The 19201-nt window shown below is 48.7% G+C and overlaps 1 protein-coding gene across 1 annotated transcript in view; it reads left to right on the top strand.

The window, feature by feature from the left end:
* The window catches only part of ZNF618 (zinc finger protein 618), a 148677-nt gene that overhangs the window by 90686 nt on the left and 38790 nt on the right, over positions 1 to 19201 (top strand). Inside the window, exons 6-8 of the mRNA XM_036393894.2 lie at positions 3551 to 3589; positions 13974 to 14057; positions 19090 to 19179. Coding sequence (XP_036249787.1) covers positions 3551 to 3589; positions 13974 to 14057; positions 19090 to 19179 — 213 coding nt within the window. The remainder of the gene's footprint in view (positions 1 to 3550; positions 3590 to 13973; positions 14058 to 19089; positions 19180 to 19201) is intronic.

Below are 19201 nucleotides of genomic sequence, written 5' to 3'. Positions count from 1 at the left end.
TTCGCCCTGGCAACATCACATTTTTCTTTGCAATGAGCATTTTTTTGAGAAATTTTCTGGATTTTTTTATAGCTGCACCTGCCTCCACTCCAGCTCTCTGTAGCAGACAAGCTGCGTTGGAGGTGACCCGTGTTCTTGAGGCTGATTTCTTTTCTTGTCTGCCTTCAGGAGCAGGGGAGTTTATGTTATAAAACAGGGCATTTTCTTTGTTTATTGAGCCTTCCCTGTGGTGCTGAGCATTGGCTGGAGAATTTCAGGCAGCGACTGCTCTGGCAGTTTGCAGAAGGGCTGAGGCAGCTCTGCTTCAGGACGTGCTGCCTCGCAGGAACAAGTTCCCATTCTGCTTTCCCCCGAAAGCCAAGATCCAGGCACGGAAATCCCTGTCTAAGGGTTCTGCAAAGAACCAGAAACGTAGGTAAGAAATTTCCCTGCTATGTTTCATCGAGGAACAAAGGAAAGGGTTGTGTTCCTTCCCCTTTGCCTCCCCAAAACTCACAAATAAAATAAAGAAGAAACCCAACAAAAAAGTTATGTTGTGGAGCTGAAAGGCTCCTTTGTGAGCTGCTCTGCAGCCCTGCAGGATCCCAGCTCCTTCTCCTGCTGGAGTTCAGCTGGAGCGGAGGGGCTGCGCGTTCCCGGTGCCGATGGAAGGCTCTGTCCCAAATGTTACTGCTTCGCCTACACGCAACCCAGGGCTTAAAAATGTTTTGCTTACGGTGCTTTTATTTTAGCTGTGTGGGGTTTTTCAGGTCATTAAAAGGTTTGGATTGCCTTCAGGAGTTAGTCAGCTAGAAAGTTCTGCTTTGTACAGTTGGGTCGTGTTTAAGCAACATGAGCAGCAAAGCATCTGCATGTTTTGAGTCAGGAAAATTATTTCACTTTTAGATAACTCCTAAAAAAAAAAAGGCTGAAATTGCTTTATTAGACTTTCAAACAGCAAATTTATAAACCTCTGGGCTGAGGCCAAGCAAGGGAGATTTGTACCCAAAGGAGAATTCTTCCAAAAGCAGAGAAAGAAAATAGCAAGGCTCGAGTTTAACCCTCGCAGGATATATCGCCTCTAACCCAAGAATTGGTGGAAGTTCTCTGTTTCCAGATAAGCTTTTCTGGGCTGACTGATGATTTTGCTCAAGTTGTTTTTCATTATTATTTATTTACATTATAAGTTGTTGCATTGCCTCCCTCCAAGCCCCTCAGCTCTCCGTGTCCTCCCCACAGGGCTGTGCCAGCTGAGGGCTGAGCTGCCCTCACCAGAACAGATCCTGGATGCTCTGAGCGGGGCTGGATTCTTCAGGCCAAGTTTTGAGTTTCACCAGCTAAAAACTTCTCAAAGCTTTTCAAGTTTCAGATTAATGTTTTCCAAGAATGGGTTCTGCTCAATTCAAAAAATATGAAAAGGAAGATGACTCATTCAAATGGTGAATATGGAAAAATGCTTTTTTCCAAAGTGCACATTTTTTGGAGTCTGAGTTAAAGTGGTTCTGTCACTGAAAGGATTTTGAGGTAAGGAGTAGAAAACTAGTAGAGGAATAACCATCCCTGAGGAGAGATGGTGTTTCTGAGCCAAGGAAAGTTGAGGTTCATTTGTTTATTTGTTACTGAGAATATCAGATTATTTTGGGGAGGTTTTTTGCCCTCTGCCCTGCATTTCAAGATCCATTTTAAGATCCATTTTCCCGTGCACATTTCCCAGTCTGCAGCAGATACTCAAATGAGATGCAGAAAGCTTCTTGGGACAGAGGAGTTAACTGGCCCATTTTCCAGCTTCCCTGCCCACCTCCCTGTTCTTACTGACTTTTGCAACTTTCTCAGAAATTTGTCTTTTGTTTCACAACTAGAATTACTTGGTCTGACCTCAAAGGTGATATAGAGTGGGCTGTAAGGGGATTTTTAGTTGGTAATTTTTAAATTCATGAATACTTTAGTCTATCTATGACTAAGAGTAACAACATTTCTTGACACAGTTCAGAAATGGCTGTTCCTCAAATTTTGTGTGTTGCCTGATTCTTGTTAAATTTGACTAAAGTACTTTTTAAAGTTATTTAAATAGTGCATATCTTTTATGATTTGTTCATGCTATTGCTTGTGAACACCAGGACAGCATTTTGCATAAATCTATTGTGCCATCGCTGCTTTTCCTTGAATGATGGGTGAGAATTCAAACAAGTAGCAGCTGTGGAAAAATCCTGGGCTTTGCTGTCGAGGTTCTGCACTATCACTGAGGGTTTCTGATCTGGCCCCTGAGTTTATGAAGTTGTGCCAAATTAATACCGTTGCCTAGAAGAATGATCTAATCAGGCAGGTTAATCAAGTAGAAATGTACAAATTCACAAACTCACAATAGTTTGGTTTTATTATTTTTAAGAAATAAGGTAATTAAATGCAAACAGTGCTCATTACTTAAGGTTGAAAATTTTAAATTCAAAAACGCTGTGCCATTCTGCAGCTGTGGTTTCCAGTGCAGTGCAAGCATCATTCCAACAGACATATGGAATATTTTGCAAGGCAGTTACATTATTAGATAATGTGACATACAGTGTATATAATTTAGGATGAATATGAAACACTTCAAACTGGCTTAGAAATCCTAATTTTTTATGATACTTGACTTGTAACTTTGGGGTTTGTTTTCCAGCTCGCAGCTTTGCCTGTTGCATTCATTTAGGGCTTGAACATGATCTCTGCTATGTGCTTCTTGCAGTCCCACACACGACAGTGGAGGGAGCTTTCTCTCCCTTCTTTTCCCATCTGCTTTCAGCAATAGAATCTTCAGGATAGAATCACCCTGGGGGAATTCTTGTGGCCCATCTCTCATGGAGGCTTTGCCATCACTGCCTGTGGAGGGAGGCATGGTGGTAGAGCTGGCTGTGCCAAATCCCACGGGAGCAGAGCCAGCTGCACTGTCCGCCTTTCGCTTTCCTGGTTCACAGCACTTGCCTGTTAAAAAATCGTGTCCAGAGGAGGCCATGGAGCTGCTCCAGGGGCTGGAGCCAGGCTGGGAGAGCTGGGGGTGCTCACCTGGAGAGGAGAAGCTCCAGGGAGAGCTCAGAGCCCCTTGTAGGGCCAGAAGGGGCCCCAGGAGAGCTGGAGAGGGACTGGGGACAAGGGATGGAGGGACAGGACACAGGGAATGGCTCCCAGTGCCAGAGGGCAGGGATGGATGGGATCTTGGGAATTAGGAGTTGTTCCCTGTGAGCTGGGGAACAGGGTGCCCAGAGGAGCTGTGGCTGCCCCTGGATCCCTGGAAGTGTCCAAGGGCAGGCTGGACATTGGGGCTTGGAGCAGCCTGGGACAGTGGGAGGTGTCCCTGCCCATGGCAGGGGGTGGAACGAGATGGGCTTTAATGTCCCTTCCAGCCCAGACCATTATATGACCACGAGCCCTTGTTGGCCATGTCTGCCCTCGCAGTCCCGGTGAGCCCCTCAGGGCCCGCTCCGTCCCTGAGGGGCCGGGCAGAGCGGCGGAGAGGAGAGCGAGGGAGCGAGCGGGGCGGCGGTGGAGGCCGGGCAGCGCAGCCGGCGGATCTAAGCGCTGCTTTTTCTCTTTGCAGACACCGAAGCTGCCTCAGGGGAAGGAGCCTCACAAGGCAGTAAGTACAGCGGGGCGCGAGGGGCCGGATGTGCCGGGCCGGGCCGGGCCGGGCGGCGGTCCCGCTCCCGAGGGCCCCGCGGGGCCGGGGCTGCGGCGGGGCCGTACCGCAGGCGGCCGGCAGGGGGCGGCCCCGCCGCGGAGATGGCGGCGGCGGGGCAGAGCGGGCGGGCACGGCGGGGCTGCGGACACCGCTCGGGGTCTCTCACGGCACGGCGGGGCCGCTCCTCACGGCCTGGGGGTCTGTCAGGCACGGGGGCGCCCCTCACGGCCCAGCAGCTCAGACGTTGTCACTGTCCCGCCCGCGAGGGGGGCGCGGTGCCCCGGGAGCTGCCCGGTGAGCGCTGTGAGGGGACCATGAGCGGAGCTCCCCCTGCCTCCTTTGCCGGGGAGGGACAGGGCACCGCCAGCCTCTAGCGGCGTCCAGCCCGGTGTGGTTTTTAAACCCTAAACCTGCAGTTTGGGGTGTGTGCCCCAGCCCCGGGGAGGGAGAGCCAGAGCCGGCACAGGGCTGAGAGAGGGCCGGGGCAGAAGTGGCACCAGAGGGAGCTGGGGACGCGCTCATGGCCGCTGTGAGGGGTGGGGGGAAGGTGGAGCCGGGCAGTTCCCGGTGATAAAACTGAGAGATAGTGGGCATGAAGTGGAGAGAAGAGAGGTTGAGGCTGTTTGGGTAAAGTCCCAAGTAACCAGGACTGAGCTTGGAGCAGACTCAGCTTTGAGCAGGAGGTCAGACCAGAGATCTCCCGAGGCTTCTGCCCACCTGGGTTTTGCTATGTGTTAGGTGAGAGCCATGATTCCCACTGGAAAGGTAAGTTTCCAACATTGGTGGTTGCAGACAGCAGCTTGGAAGCACCAAACTTACCCTGGGTGGGTATAGAAATGTTAGATAAATAGTAAAGAAAAATAACAAGTACAACCAGACTACCTTTTCTGAACTCTTTCTTCACTGTGTTCTGTGATAGGTGAACAATTGGCATTAGCATAGGGGGTCTTGGCTTTCTGTCTGCAAAAGGAAGCAGGACTGACTTCACTGCAGGTGGGGAATGGAGATCCTCAGCCCTGAGCTGAAACATCTCAGTAGCAAGCAGCCATCCCACAGCAGTGTGTACACACAGTGTACTGCTCACAGGGGAGGCTGGGCTCTGCAGCTGAGTCTTTCCCTTGACTGAGTCCAGCTCTGTGCATGGAAACTCCTTCCCAGGCTCCTGTCACCTCCTTTGGTGTCTCTCTTGCAGTCATTGCTCAGCTGTCTGTTGGTGTTTTACTTACTTTGAGGCTTTCCAGGCTCATCTCCTGGCTCCCTTGCTCTTAATTTTGCTGGCAGGCATGGCTATGTTCTGGGCTAGGCTGTGTGCATCCTGGGCTTGCTGTTTGAGTATTGGGTACTTTTGACAGAGCTTGGGAACCACCTTGTGCAAAGAGAGATTTGGGTTTTTTCTGTAAGTCAGCTTCTCCTCTTCCCACCTGTTGTGGGAACTTTTTTGGCTGGAAAAGATAGGGCAGAGTGAGGCATGAAGAGAGAAAAAGACATGAGGGCTCACACCTTTGCTGTGTGGGCAGACTCGATGTTATTGGAGCTATAGAAGGATTTCTGTGGATGTAAATGCCTCTTCTGTGGTGTCTGGGTCCTGGAGAGAGGGGGAGAAGGGAACATCATGGGCTGAAGTCTGGGAGAGAAAAGCAAGAAACAGCTGCTCCCTGCACCTGGCTCCCAAGGAGATGCTGTGGTGGCACTGGAGATGGAGCAGTAGGAGGGGCAGGAAATGCTTCCATCTTTGTGCAGGGTCCAGCCCCATCCCCTGGGCAGGAATTACTTTTTACCTGCCACACTCATATCCCAAAATAGTCTCATCTAGCTGAAAGAGATGGAGGCAAAACCAAGCCAGCAGAATTGGGAGCTGGTGAATGGTGGGGTAGGGAAAGGGGAAGAAGGATCTACCATGGCCATGCCCTACTGGAGGGACAGCCTGGACATGTCCCCTGTCCTCCAGAGTGGATGTGAGGCTGCTGGGCCAGTGCTGCTGTGCCTAAGTGCACATGGTTGTAATTTCCTGACAGAGCCATCTTCCTCTTCCCTCCTTGTGCTGCAGTGAAACAACTCAGCTCTCTTCTTTTCTCCCTGTGCCTTCCCCTCTGAGGCTGGGTTAAATCCCTGGCCTACCCTCATTGCTTCTGCATGTCTCTTCTCATTTTTCTACTCAATGGCTCTCTTGTTTCCTTGTCAGTTTGCTCCTCATTATATTTTAGGAATTTCTTATTTATCTTTCCTTTCCTGCTATTTTTGCTTTGCCCGCTGCTGCACTGTTTCTCTGTGACCCAGTCTGGCTGTTTACACCCTCTCTCTTACAGATGTCTTCATTGTTCCAATCTTCCTCTGCTATTTCTATCCCTTTGGGAACCTCTATATTGATGGGCTCTCCAGGCATGGTTTGCTGCCCTCTCCCAAAATTTCTCAGTATTTAAGGGATACAGGAAGGTGTTGTTTTCTCTCCTGTGCTTCTCTGTGGGGCATGGATTACATCCATCCTGAACCTGTGAGTGAGGAGTCCCTTGCTCAGCAGTGGGGCCCTGGATTAGTTCACATAATAACTACATTATACAACATTACAACACATTGGTGATGTGTGTTCACATCACAAACTGCAAGGTTGGAAAAGCTGATCAGATTTTCTCCATGGTCACTTGCTGGAGCCAGCTGTTACTCACAGCCACCAGCGGTCACCCAAGAGGTGTTGGTGAAGGCAGCCTTGTGTGCCAGGTGACATCAGCTGCTGCCTGTGCAGAGCACCTGGCTGTGGTTCAGTTCCTGTGCTGTGCCCCCTGGGCTGCCCTGGAGCAGCCAGCTCTGTGCTGGGAAGCAAAGTCTGGGTGTGTGAGTGAGCCTGGGCTGCGGGAGGACCAGGGACTGACAGGGGGGTGAGGCTGTGCTGGAATGTGCCCTTGCCTTCAGCTCTCAGAAGAGGGGTTGTGATCAGAGGGGCTCCTGGGGAGGGCCCTTCCTGGCCTTTTTTCTTCCTGGGAGGAAGGGAGCTGTGGGGCCAGCTGGGACTCAGCTGAGAGCTGTTGTTTGTTCGCTGCCTGCCTAAAGAGGAGACAGTGGTGTTTAGACTCTCCAGCTGGGAAAGCACTTTGAAGACTCACTTGAGGAAAAACTGTTGCATTTAGTTGGTTATTTTGAGTCTTTGGGGTTTATAGTCAATAGATGGTGTCTCTGGGACTCCCTTTATTTTTTTGGATGCATTCTTGAAGAGCCACAGCTCTGTGGTGGTGAGGAGGGGATGTGCTCACAGGGACACTGCTGCATGGCTTTGGGAGCTCCTTTTTGAGCCTTGGCTCATGGTCCAAGACCACAATTCCCACAAGAGAGAGAAGAAAACAATGCAACCCACAGTGCTAATGTGTTAAAGAGACTTGTCTGACTGCTACCAACTTTAACTGGCAGGGACAAGGAAGAGAAGAGGGTGATTTTGAAAAAAATTGTCAATTTAATATTTTTTCCTAGACAGGTGTGGCTAGTTTGACACCTGGTCACTGACTGTTCCCATAAAAGGGTCTAGAAGTCTTTTCTGAGATGCTCACATGCCTGTGTGGTTTGCTCCAGACTCTGGGAAGTCCTCAGGGAAGGTGTTTGGGCTGGGTCTGTGCTCTCATTCTCCATGGGAATTCCAGTCATGTTTAGGGGAGTTACAAACTGGCACAAACAGTCTCCCTCCTGCTGCTCACATTCCATAGGACATTCTTGGCACCAGGACAGGTCCTGAATAAACCCAGGGGCAGGAGTGGGGCCAGGGCCCTGTGGGGGCAGGGACAGGGCTGAGGCAGGGGCTCCTCTCACCTGATCAGGTGTTTGCACTGTGCCAGGCTGTGGGGTGGGTGTGTTCCGTGGATGGTGCCCAGTGGGTTGTGTTCAGTGACATGTCCCAGGCTGGGGACACAGCTACAGAATCACAGAATCACAGAAGGCAGGGCTGGAGGGGATCTTGGGAATTAGGAATTGTTCCCTGGCAGAGTGGGCAGGCCCTGGCACAGGGTGCCCACAGCAGCTGGGGCTGCCCCTGGATCCCTGGCAGTGCCCAAGGCCAGGTTGGACACTGGGCTGGGAGCAGCCTGGGACAGTGGAAGATGTCCTTGCCCATGGCAGGGGGTGGAACAAGGTGATCTTTAGAGTCCCTTCCAACCCTTACCCACAGTGGGACTCTGATTCTATGGCTGGAACATTCAGCCTGTTGGAGTGTGGTACCATCCTTTTCTGTAGGAAAGAGGAGCTTACATGCAGGAGCATCTTCAGAGTAATCATAACTGGCTTTAATCATAACTGGCTTGCAGAGCTTGAAGGGGAACTGAGTTTTAGGATTGTCTGTGAAGTTCACCTGAGTGTGTGTAGGCACTGGAGCTTTGCTCTGACTGCTCACTGCTGCTCTTTCTTACAGTGCTCTCCCTCTTCAGACCAGCCCAGGGCAGAACTCAGGTTGCTCTGGCAAATGTTACTATGACACTTGCCTCATTTCACCTCAGCAAAGGGCTTTCAATACCAAAATACCAAATGTTAACAGATACAGCAGGTGGTGCTCCCAGTCCATGATAGTTCTAAGCCCTTTGCCTGGCTGAGTCTGGGGTCACTGCCCAGAGGAGTTTGGAATTCTCTAGGCAGGCAGGAAACAGAAGGACAGAAGGAGAGTGACTTGCCAGAGGCAACAAACGGGTGAGTGTCAATGGAATAAAGTGCAGGTCCCTGGGCTTGCAGCCCAGTTAGTGCTGGGCACAACGCTTGGATTGCAGTTCTGTGCCCTGGGAAAGAAACAGAAAATGCACAGGGAAGTGGGCAGGGAAGGATTGCTAAAAGCTGAAGGTATCTCAAAATACAGCTGATATATTAACTGCAAGTATGTCTGGTTAGTGGTCTGCAGCTTCATGAGTGCTCTTCTTCCAGGGGAGAATTCCGGAGTCTCGGGGAGCAGTGCTGATGATATTCTAGGGGAGAGTCCTGCCATTCCTGGGTTCTTTAAATAAAGCACTGCTGAAAGTGGGAAGAATCAGGATGTGCTTTCAGGAGCCTTGATCTCCAGCGTGTCAGTCAGGCTGGCTGTACCAGGACAGCTTGCTGACAGAGGGGGTTGAGTGTGATTTTCCCTGGTGACACCTTTTCTGAGGACCATCAGAAGCAAGCTGCAGTTTAAGCAGGCTGTGCTCCCAGGCTGTACTCTGACACCATCTGGGGGATGGGCAGGAAAACAGGGTGGAAAAAGAGCTCCACTACAAGCCAGTTCTACTGCTCTGCTTGCTTCCATGCCTGGGCTGCTGCAGTTCTTCCTATGGCAATTCAGGCTGGAATACCACTCATGGTGGTTTGCTGGTAGATCCCAGCCCTTCTGTCTCCATTTCCTGCTCCTGTGTACCTGCAGTTCTGTTCAAGAGGCACAGCTGGGTTTTGTGCTGTTCCTCAAAAGCAGATCCCAGTGCTGAGCCTGGCAGCAGGTTAATCCTGCACAGCTCTCCAGTGACCTCCCCATTTTGGGAGATGCTTCAGAGCCCAGCCCACAGATCCTGTCTGTAAGCCCAGAGCATCCCTGACAGGCTCCTTCTCTTGTGCCTGAAATCCTGGCATAAACAGGAGCAGCTGTCAGAGACCATTAATGCTCACTGAGACCAGCCCCACAGACTGGAAACTCCTGGGCCACATCCTACAAAATCCCAACTGATCCCAAATAACACAACCTGATTTTTCTTTGCGTCTCTTGGTTTTTCTGTTGCGTTGAGCCCCTTTTCCTTGCTTGGCAGTCATTTTTGAAAATCACAAATACCATCTCACAGGTGAGGATACATCTGGGTGTTTCAGACCACCCTCAGGCTGCAGGAGAAGCAAAATGTGGCCATTGGAATTTGTCACACAGTGTCACCACACAGCCTGATGAGCAGCTCAGGAGCAAATCCTGAGGAAGGCAGGGATGCACAGCACCTGCTGCAGTGTCACAGGGTTGAGAAGAACTGCTTTTAAGGATAAATAGGGTGGCAAGAGGTGCCAAGTGATCTTCAGAAAAAGTACTTTTGAGAATTTGGTAATATATATATATTTAATATAAATACATCCTGAATTTACTTTCTTCTTCCCCATTTGTAGCTGTTCATACTTATTGTGTGTACCTGGGTGCTGGGCTAAGACAGGACAGTTGGTGGGAGGGGGTCACTAATGTTCTGTTTGCAGGCAACAAACAGAACATTTTCCTTTCCAGTTTCTCAGCCAGATGCCCTCAAACTCACCACCTGGGCACAGATGTACATCCATGTTCATCTGTGTTTCCACTGCAGTTACAGTGAGGAAGAAAAAGGAAGTGGCATTATTTTTTTTTTCTAAGATGGAATACAGAGTAAATATTTCAGAACCCCATAAATAAAAAAGATTGATCTGATCTTTTAAAAACATATTTCCCTTTGGGGGCTCTGACTAAGTGTGAGAAAGTTCAGCCTGAGAAGAAATTCATTTGGAAAAGCAGTGAAAGGTTAGAAGCAGGGATGTGGGCTGGAATATGCCTTGCAAATGTTAACTGTGGAGGCACAGTGCTAACGCCTTGCATGTGCAAAAACATTTGGAGGGCTGTGAATTTAAACCATGAAATTAATATAGTCAAAGTTAAGGTTTTCTTGCCCACACCTTACTCATACAGGATATGGTGTTTGTAAAGTTCTGACAGGGATGGGAAGATCCGGAGGTGGTTTGCTGGTGTTAATTTATGGTTGAGGAAGAACCTTTAGCATCTCTGCTTCTTGATTAATTTGCAACATAAATGTTTCCTTAAAGTAAATGTAACTTTTGATTTCTTTTACTTTTCTGGGGGGTAGCAGAGCAAAGCCCAGGAAGTTGCTTTGTTGTGCTCACTGACACTTCCCCAGTGAAAAGTAAGATACAGTGAGTGCTGTATGTGTGCACACCCCCGTGCAGCCACCATGGTGACCTGTGAATCATTTACAACTGCCTGATTGATTTTCCCAGTGCTCTTATTTAATAATTCTCCTGCTCCTTGGGGAGAACTGTAAAAATGGATTTTATTTTCCTAATGTGTTTGCATTTTAAGTAGGCAAAGTCTCTTTAGATTCCCATTTGCCAAACAAGATCTGCACATGTAAGTGACCAATGGGCTGAGACCAAGGATGATAAATTTCAGTGGAGGAGGAAGAATTAAGAAAATAATAAGAAACTTAGTTCAGGAATTTGCTGTGTGGACAAATTTTGAGTTTAAAACCCAAGGCTGGAGGTAGTTATCCCAAGATAGGAGGATGATCAGGCTGGAGCTCAGGGCAAGGTTCTTCCCCCAGAGGGTGCTGGCACTGCCCAGGCTGCCCAGGGAATGGGCACGGCCCCGAGGCTGCCAGAGCTCCAGGAGCTGCCAGGGATGCCCAGGCTGGGGTTGCTGGGGGAGCTGGGCAGGGACAGGGGCTGGGCTGGGGATCCCTGTGGGTCCCTTGTAACCCAGAATATTTTGTAATTCTGTGTCCTCTGTCTGAGGTGGGTGAAATTGGGAACAATTCCTGGATATCCAGTGTGTTTCCATCCAAGTCCTAAGGATATACTCAGGAACAGGACACACACTGGAGCATTTGATGTGCTGCAAGTCCTCTCCAGCACTAGCTCTGGAGAGGAGCAGTGTCTCTCTGGGTAGTTTTAATCAGAGATTTTAGAAGAGGAGGCTTTCATGTTGTCTAAAATTCTCTGAAATTCTGTGATATTCAGATGATCTCATGTAGAAAATTGCCAATATTTCTTTCTCAATTCTTTCTTGGATGCTGCCCAAATAGACTATCTTTACAGAAATCTGGATGTTAATATTTGAAAACAAATCTCTTACAGAGTTCCCAGGCAGGAAAATTATAGAGAAATATATTTATTTCAATAAAAAGAGGATAAGAATTTTAGTAATCCCAGACTGTTCTGGTCATCCCTCAGTTTGTCCTCAAGATGCCAGGAAGGTTTTAGTGAAGAAAGAAATACATGCCTGGTATATCCAGTGAGTGATGCACTTTGCATCTTCCAATGTGGGTTGGAATTTAGCAATAGGTGTACAACAGCCATACCAGGGATTATTCCAAATTCTTCTTTCAGCCTGACCTTTTTCTTTTCAGCTGCTTGTTGGAATCCCAGCAATGTTGAACCTGAGTGGCAAACAAACCCATACACCTTCAGTATCTTAAGTATTTTAATTCTCAGTAGCCTCCCTCCTAAGGATCTTCCTAACCAGAAAGGCAGAGGAATACAGGGATCACCTTCCTGACACCTTCTCCTTTCAGCCTAAGCAGGGCTGGTTTTCTTGACTGCCTCAGGTGATTGTGGGGAGCAGGGTCCTGCATCCCCCTGGCTTAATTTAATTTCATTTTGTTCATTAAGAGGTTTTATGGAGTCAAGATCTCTTCTTTAATGCTGCTCAGTCATTTAAGTAGCACTTCTTCTTTTCACTTTGGAAACCAGGCAGTGATAATCCATCTGAATTCCCATCTGGAAATCACAGTAAGAACAGAATTTCTAGTCCTGGACAAATGAGTAGGAAAAAGTCAGGAGAGGTTTACTTTTCTTTTATGAAACTCTCAGTGCTACATCATTTAATCCAAGCAGTTGTGAGACAGATGAATGGTGTGTTCCCAGCCAAACCATTTTTACTCCAGAAGGGGCTTTAAAATAAAATTGTCTTTATTGTGTGTTATGCAGAACTCCACAGTGTGGGCTGAATGGACTTTTTCACTTGAGATGGAACTTCAGATCCTTATTGATAGAAAGAAAAATCTTTCCTCATGTACAGGTTATGTAGGTTCAAGTATACCTATTTTTTTAATTGTGTAAATTGAGGTAGTTCATTGCCAGATTGCTGGGAGTAACACCTTTAGACACTGATTAGACCATTCTTTATCTTAGCCTTATTTACACTTTGAATTTACAAAAAAAGAACCCTGCCCTGCCCTGAAGTGACACTAGGATGAGACAGGATCTGCTCATGTTGTTACATTGTCTTGTGTCTGACTTCTACCATGGAGCCTCAATATCCTACTCCATAATGCTGATTTGGGGGATAATTGTAAAATATTAATATTTTTTCTTTAAATGGCTGGTATTTGCTGTCTGTTTGGATTCAACCTGAGCATACTTTTTTAACTGAGGGAGAAGGAAATTCTTTGATATGTAACATCCTGAGAATGTCTCTCAGCATCCAGTGAGTAGTGTCCAAAACACCTTTTCCCCAAAACATAAAAAAAAAAAAAAAATAGAGTTTGTGACCATCAGACTATTCTGGACAAGGGTTCATTCTCTCAGAAATTAAACCAGGATATTCCCCTCTGCAGGGAAATTCCTGGTAGTCCGGCATCAAGTTGCCAAACCTGGTAGGATTACATCCAGGCCTGGAAGGTGTGCATTGAAATCTCCATTGTGATACATTCAGCTGACACATGGTTTCAATAAAGTATCACAGAATTTATAGATTCCTCTGGCCACCTACTTAAAAGCTTAAAAATTGCTGTGGGTAATTCATCCCTGTAGCTGGTGACTGCACCTGTAGCAGCTTTTCTCAGGAGCTGGAATGGCCCTGGAATCCCTCATGGAGAAGGCAAGCACGAGCCTGTGGCTCCATGCCCTCTCACCTCTCATTGGGCCCCTTGCCAGCTGGAAGGTGAGCCAGCACTTTGCACCAATTTTTGGGTCATTTCAGGGGATTTGACCCCTCCCTGTGAGGGTTTGGGATTATTCCTGGCTTGGCAGCTTGCATCCCAAGGATGCCCCTGTGTGAAGTATGAGAAGCACAATGTTAATCCAGTGTGTTCCTCGATGTCTCCTGTGTTCCTGACAGAGGCCAAATGTTTGTGGGAAGGAAGTAAATTATTGTGAACTGAGTGATCTTGGAATAGTTTGCCCACAGGGAGTTTTTTTTTCTTACCCCCATTTAGGATCTGGCTTGTGCCTTTGTGTGAGAGGGTTTCTGTCCTTTCCAGAATTCTGGATTTTATTATTATTTAATCCTTACTAATGTAACTCTGGGTACTTTAATCCTCTTAAGGGTTTGCTGCTGACTTTGGGCTCAGTCCTGCTCCCTTTTCAAGGAATTTTGCCATTAGACACCTTTAAGTAGAGTTCTGATGTAAATTGAAGCTGATTTTACTGGCAGCTCTGTCCCTGGCTGTAAAATGCCTCTGTAAAGCTGTAACCTGTGTGCCAGGCACAGTTCCAGTGGGGAGGAGAGGGGGGTCTGTGCTCCTGCCTGCAGCCCTGACTCTGCCTCTCCTCACTGCCAGTCTGGAAGGAATCCTCCAAAGATGCCAAAGGCTCAGGTCAGAGGAATTGTCTGTGAGCCTGCGCGGGGAATGTTCTGCCAGCTTAGGAAGCCATAAATGTGTTCCTTTCCATCTAGGTGCCCCTCTGGCTGCGGAAAGGGAGAAGAAGCCTCTCTCCAGAGCTGTCTTTGTGCTGCCCTGGGTGGAATCCACAGAAACAAGTGAGGGTCCCAGATGTTTTGTTTTTTTCCCTGATGTGTTGTAAGGAAGCATTAGCTGCACTCTGGGTCTTCCAGGGAGGCTGCTCAGGTAGAGTGTGCCCTGGACACAGCTTGGAGAGATGTTTCCCAGTGGGAAGCATGCAGCATGGTCCTCAGAAAATGCCATCCTTTCCTGTTTCTTTGCATCAGGTGGATTAGTCATGGGGACTGGCTCTTCCTGAAGAGTGCTGGTGTTGCTCATGGTTCCTTCCAGTGAGGCAGATATCCCAGGAAAGGTGATGTTTTCTCCAGGTACTGCCACAGAGCCATTCCCCAGCTCCAGCCCTCTGGGTTTGTCATCAGCAGAACTTGAGCATCTGCCAGCAGATTTTCAGGAAACAAAGAATGTGAAACCAAGGATCAGAGCAAGTCATCGACTGTCCTGTGATCCACTGGCCAAAGCTGGAGGGATGATGCTGATCCTTTGTGGTCACTCAAACCCCACTCAGAAAGCCTTTTTGGGGCCAGAAACATCACAGCCTCAAATAGAGAGGTGACATAAATGTAATGCAGCTGTAAGAAATCCAGCCCCTCCTCTTTAAGAGCTGCTCTTGGACTTTATGTTTGGGAAACCTTGTTTGTCAAGGTGAATGAGTTATATGAAATTGTGATAGAATGTAGGATTTAGACTAGAATTCCTTATGTTGGGTGCTTCCTTTGCCATTCCCAAACCTGCTGGTGCAAAGGAGCCACCCTGCTCATGGAGCAGGACAAGCAGTGCTGTCCAGACTGCCCTCTTCTAATCTTCCTGCTTTTATCCTGACTGGGACCTGCAGCATTTCTGCTGCAGGTGATGTTAGGAGGAATTCATCAGGCTGTTGTGATCTGTTTGCATTCAGCAGTTTTGCCCTTCCACATGTGGAGACTGTCCCTGCTAGACTGCTGTTCCTATAGTGCTCTGCCAGAGGAGGATCAATGGGATTCCAGGGTGTCTGCAGGGCGCCAGCTGCTGAGAGCTCCTCTATCAAGTACCTTTTGTGGCTTCTGCCATTTGAAAGCTCAGTGTGAACTCTGGGCCCAGTTGAAATTGTTCTTCACCTTGGACAGGTCCTTGAGGAGCTCTTGCAGCTGCTGTGGGGACAGCCCATCATTTGGGACCCTTCATGGGCTGTGCTGGCAGCACTGCAGGGATGTCAGCTGGATGGATGTTTCCAGTCTGGGTTTCTGGGATGCTGTGCAGAGCTCTTGGAGCCCAGTGGGCTCAGTGTGTACCCAGCTTTTGTGGTATTCCTGCACTTAGAGGGTGGCTTAGGTGGTCTGTGTTTCTAGCTGTGTTTTTAGTGATACAGGGCTCCTGACCTTTCAACACATTTCTGATTGCTCTTATTCCCTTCCTGGATTTCTAAAGCAAAATCCACTGAGGCCAAGTGTCCTAAGGAAAGAAGTGTCTTGTTTTGGCTGCCACTGCTGGGCATGTGTTCTCTGCCTTCTCTTTCCTGCCAAAATGAAATATGTGCTTCCTTCTCTGGGGAATATGTGAATCAAACCAACAAAAATTCTTCAGATCTTGAATACAGGATCTTCTGGGAAGAGAGCTGAGCTCAGCCCTGGGGCAGGGAGTTCAGCCAGTCCCAGTGAGTGCTGGACACACCACCAGAGCCAGCTGGCAGCAGCTCCTGGAGATGGGAGAGAGGAGCAGCTCATTCTCTCTTTTATTGGGATCCACTTGCAAGCAGAGTGGTCAAAACTTCTTTCAGTCCCCATGGAGTTATTTCCTGGGGTACTTGAAAAACCTGCTCATTTGCCATCTGAGTGTGCCAGTCCTTCATAGCTGAGGACCTGCCTTGTAATGAGGCTGTGCCTTGCCTTTTCTACTGCTAGCAAGATAAGGTGCTCTGTTTTGGCTGTGTATTAAAGATGAATTGTGAGCTGACTAAATAAGTACAGCTGGTACTCAGTAGACCTCTCTCTGGAATCCCTGCTGCTGTTGGAAAGGCTCCTGAGCATGAAGGAGAGTGATACTTGAGTCTGGGGTTTGAGCAGATGTCTTTGGAGCATTTTGAACGTCTGTGTTGGCAGCAGGGTCATTGCTCAGCTGGCAGCAAGGACTTGAATACCAGGAAGGGCCAGCATGTGCTGGGGGCTGAGGAGTGTCCTTCCCTGCCCTAATAGCACCTGCTGGTGTCGTTGTGCTTTGGGTGGAGCCTTAAGGTGCAGCCCCTGATGACGGCAGAGACTTTGAATCTGAGCAAACTTGCCTAGGTAGCATGAGCTGTCTGGATCCACCTGTGCAGAGGTTTAGGGATGGTTTCAGTGTGGGTTTGCAGTCACACCTGAGCACCTGGAGTCCCTTGCAGCTCTTCCCATGGCAAGCTGTGTTAGAGGTACTGGATGTTGTGCCCCAGATGGATATCTTGGGGTTGGAGTTACAACCCACAGCAGGAAAACTGCCCTGGAACAGCTTCCCTGTGAGCACAGCCTGACAGAGCTCAAGAAGCATTTGGACAATGCTCTGAGATTGTTGGGGTGTCTGATCCTTGTGGGTCCCTTCCAGCCCAGGCGATTCTGTGATTCTAAGTGGTACTGCAGGGAGGTGGTTCTGCCCAGGGAGGTTCTGGCTAAGCAAGCAGTGTCTGCTGGGTCAGTGCTGGGTGTGTTGGAAGGCTGTCAGCAGAGAAGGCTGTACTGGGTGAGGAGGAGGGGGCCTGGCTCTTGGGAGCAGCCTCAGCAGGGACTGCTGTTCAGAGAGGTAAAGCTTGGCTGCACATGGGCAGCTCTTTGTGAATTCTCTGTAAAGCTCCTGTCTCTGGGCACTGCTTGCTGGGTGTTCTCTCCTACAGAGCCCAGGAGATCAGTGCCAAGCTGGACCAGCTGGAAAAAATTCTTACTTCTCTGTAATCCCTGCCTGTGGGGACAGTCCCCTAACAACACCAGCAAACCCCTCTTCTCTGGGCTGTGCTGTTGGCACTCGTTACATGTTCCGTGTTCCCTGCACTGCCAAGGGGAGAGAGAAGTGCCCACAGCCAGCATGGGCTCTGCTGGGGACAGTGAGATCCCTGTGTGTGACAGGGACCACAGGTAGCCATGCCTGGCCCTGTGAAATGTTAGTTTAGTTTTCTTCTAACAAGCCTTACTATTTACTGAGCTCTTTTCTTCCAAACTAAGGCCATAATAGTTTTTGTTCTCTGAACGTGAAAGTGCCTGCTCTTTGGGACTGCTTTGGAGAGTTAATCTTCTGTTGGTCCTGTAGAGCTCATTGCACTTCAAAAAGGAGGTTGGTTCCTTGGTTTGGGGACAGCCATCGAGGTGGGACTGATGCCAAGTTAGGAGTTTCTCTGCTAATTGACTGTGCTAATTGACTGTGCTAATTGTCTGGGGGGTTTTTGCAACAGCTACACGGATAGCAGCAATCACTGATCCTCTTCATTGTGGGACAGGGTCCAGGGAAGAGGGAGGCCCTCAGCACTGTTTTGTGACCACACAAGGAGCCTGCACAAGATCACATAATGGAACAAACACAGTTAAATGTGCCTTGCCAGTGCTTTTGCCACTGGAATGTTCTTACAGGTGTGTTCTGCTGCTCCTCCTCCTCTCCCTCAAGCCATGCTGTTTGTGCAGAGTCCCTTTCTCCTTGCTTGTCCAGCCTAGACTTCTAAAAACCCCTTAACTCTAGTTTAGCCCTGCTGTGCTCTGATTAAGATACAAATATTTTTTAGTCACAGAGGTAAAGTTCCAGTGCCCAGGTGTTTAACACCGTTTAGATTTGGCAATTTTCTCTGCTAGATCATCATAGCTCCTCCAGTCACTCTGAATAAAGGGTGACAGTGATCCTTTATTTAGTGCTGAACCCCATGTGCTCTGGACTGAGCAGTGAACCCAAGTGAGTGATTACACTGTACCAATATATCATAGCTTAAAATAGGGAGTGATTTTAAAAGTAAAGTGATGGAGAAATAAAATGAGAGCTTACTTAATGTGCACAGTCTGGTGTGTTGGAACACAGGATGGAAGAGGTAAAAACAAGGCTTTAACTCTGCTGATAGTGGGAATACATGGATACAACTGCACTGCTGCAGGGGAGCTCCCTGACTGGCAGGTCCTCTGTGGAGCCCTGGGAGCTGCTGCCTGCACTCCTTGCTCCTGCTGGGAAGGAAACACACAGGTTTCAGGATCCTTTGTGGCTGTACAAATGATGTGTTTCACTGTGTTTGCCATGGACTTTATGATTTTGCCTCTTTGCTGTGGGCTCATAGCACTAAGCCATTGTCCTGGGTTGTCTGACAGGTGGGGTGACTGCTCAGGAAAGGCACCCCAGGGTGTGTCAGGCAGCAGAGAGGGGAAACACTCCACCAAGCTGGCCAGGAAATCCTCCTCATACACTGATGTGATAGCTGAGCTAAAGACACTGATCCCCATTCAGAACAAACCAGATCCATAAACATTTGGAGCTGTTTTACATCTGTCTGCCCCACACAGCTGTGGTGAAGGGTTGGTTGATGCTGGGATGAAGTGATGGGGTGTAGGGAACAAATGGATATGAAGCCAAGCTTCACCAGCCCTCCCTTCACTGAGCACCTTACTGTCCTGCCTGCCTTGGGTTGTTGGGTCTCCTGGGTTCCTTGGTTCTGGCAGATCTGGGTGCAGTTGGGAGTCAGTAAACAGCAGCAGTGGGAAGCAGGTGTGTGCTCATACACTGGCTCTGTGCTTAGTTCTGCCCCTTTGTCCCAGTCCTGACCTACAGCTGCTTCTCCCTGAACTTCCAAAGGAGATGCCAGCAGGGCCTGCTGCCCTGCATCCTCATTGCTGTGAGGTCTGTGGGGTCTGCCCTGGAGAGCAGAGCTGTCTGAAGAGGAAATAAATCAGAATATGCCCCAAGCCATATCGTGTGGGGCAGGGGGAACAGTGTGAGGCAGTGGTTGTCTGTGTGCCTTAGAGACCTGACAGAGCACGTGGGATGTGTCAGTGCATGGGGGTGTCTGATTGACCAGTGTGGTTGCAGTGCTTGCCTTTCACCTCAGAGTTTCTAAACTGGTCTGTTTTCTTCTTCCTACAGACAATTTTAGGTACACGTGTGACATTTGTGGGAAAAAATATAAATACTATAGCTGCTTCCAAGAGCACAGAGACCTACATGCCGTGGATGGTGAGTAATGTTTTGACACTCA

The sequence above is a fragment of the Molothrus ater genome, chromosome 20 (genome assembly GCF_012460135.2).
Source record: "Molothrus ater isolate BHLD 08-10-18 breed brown headed cowbird chromosome 20, BPBGC_Mater_1.1, whole genome shotgun sequence".
NCBI classification, from domain to species: domain Eukaryota; kingdom Metazoa; phylum Chordata; class Aves; order Passeriformes; family Icteridae; genus Molothrus; species Molothrus ater.
The sequence above is the reverse complement of the archived record's forward strand: the minus strand, read 5'-3'. Positions and strand labels throughout refer to the sequence as shown.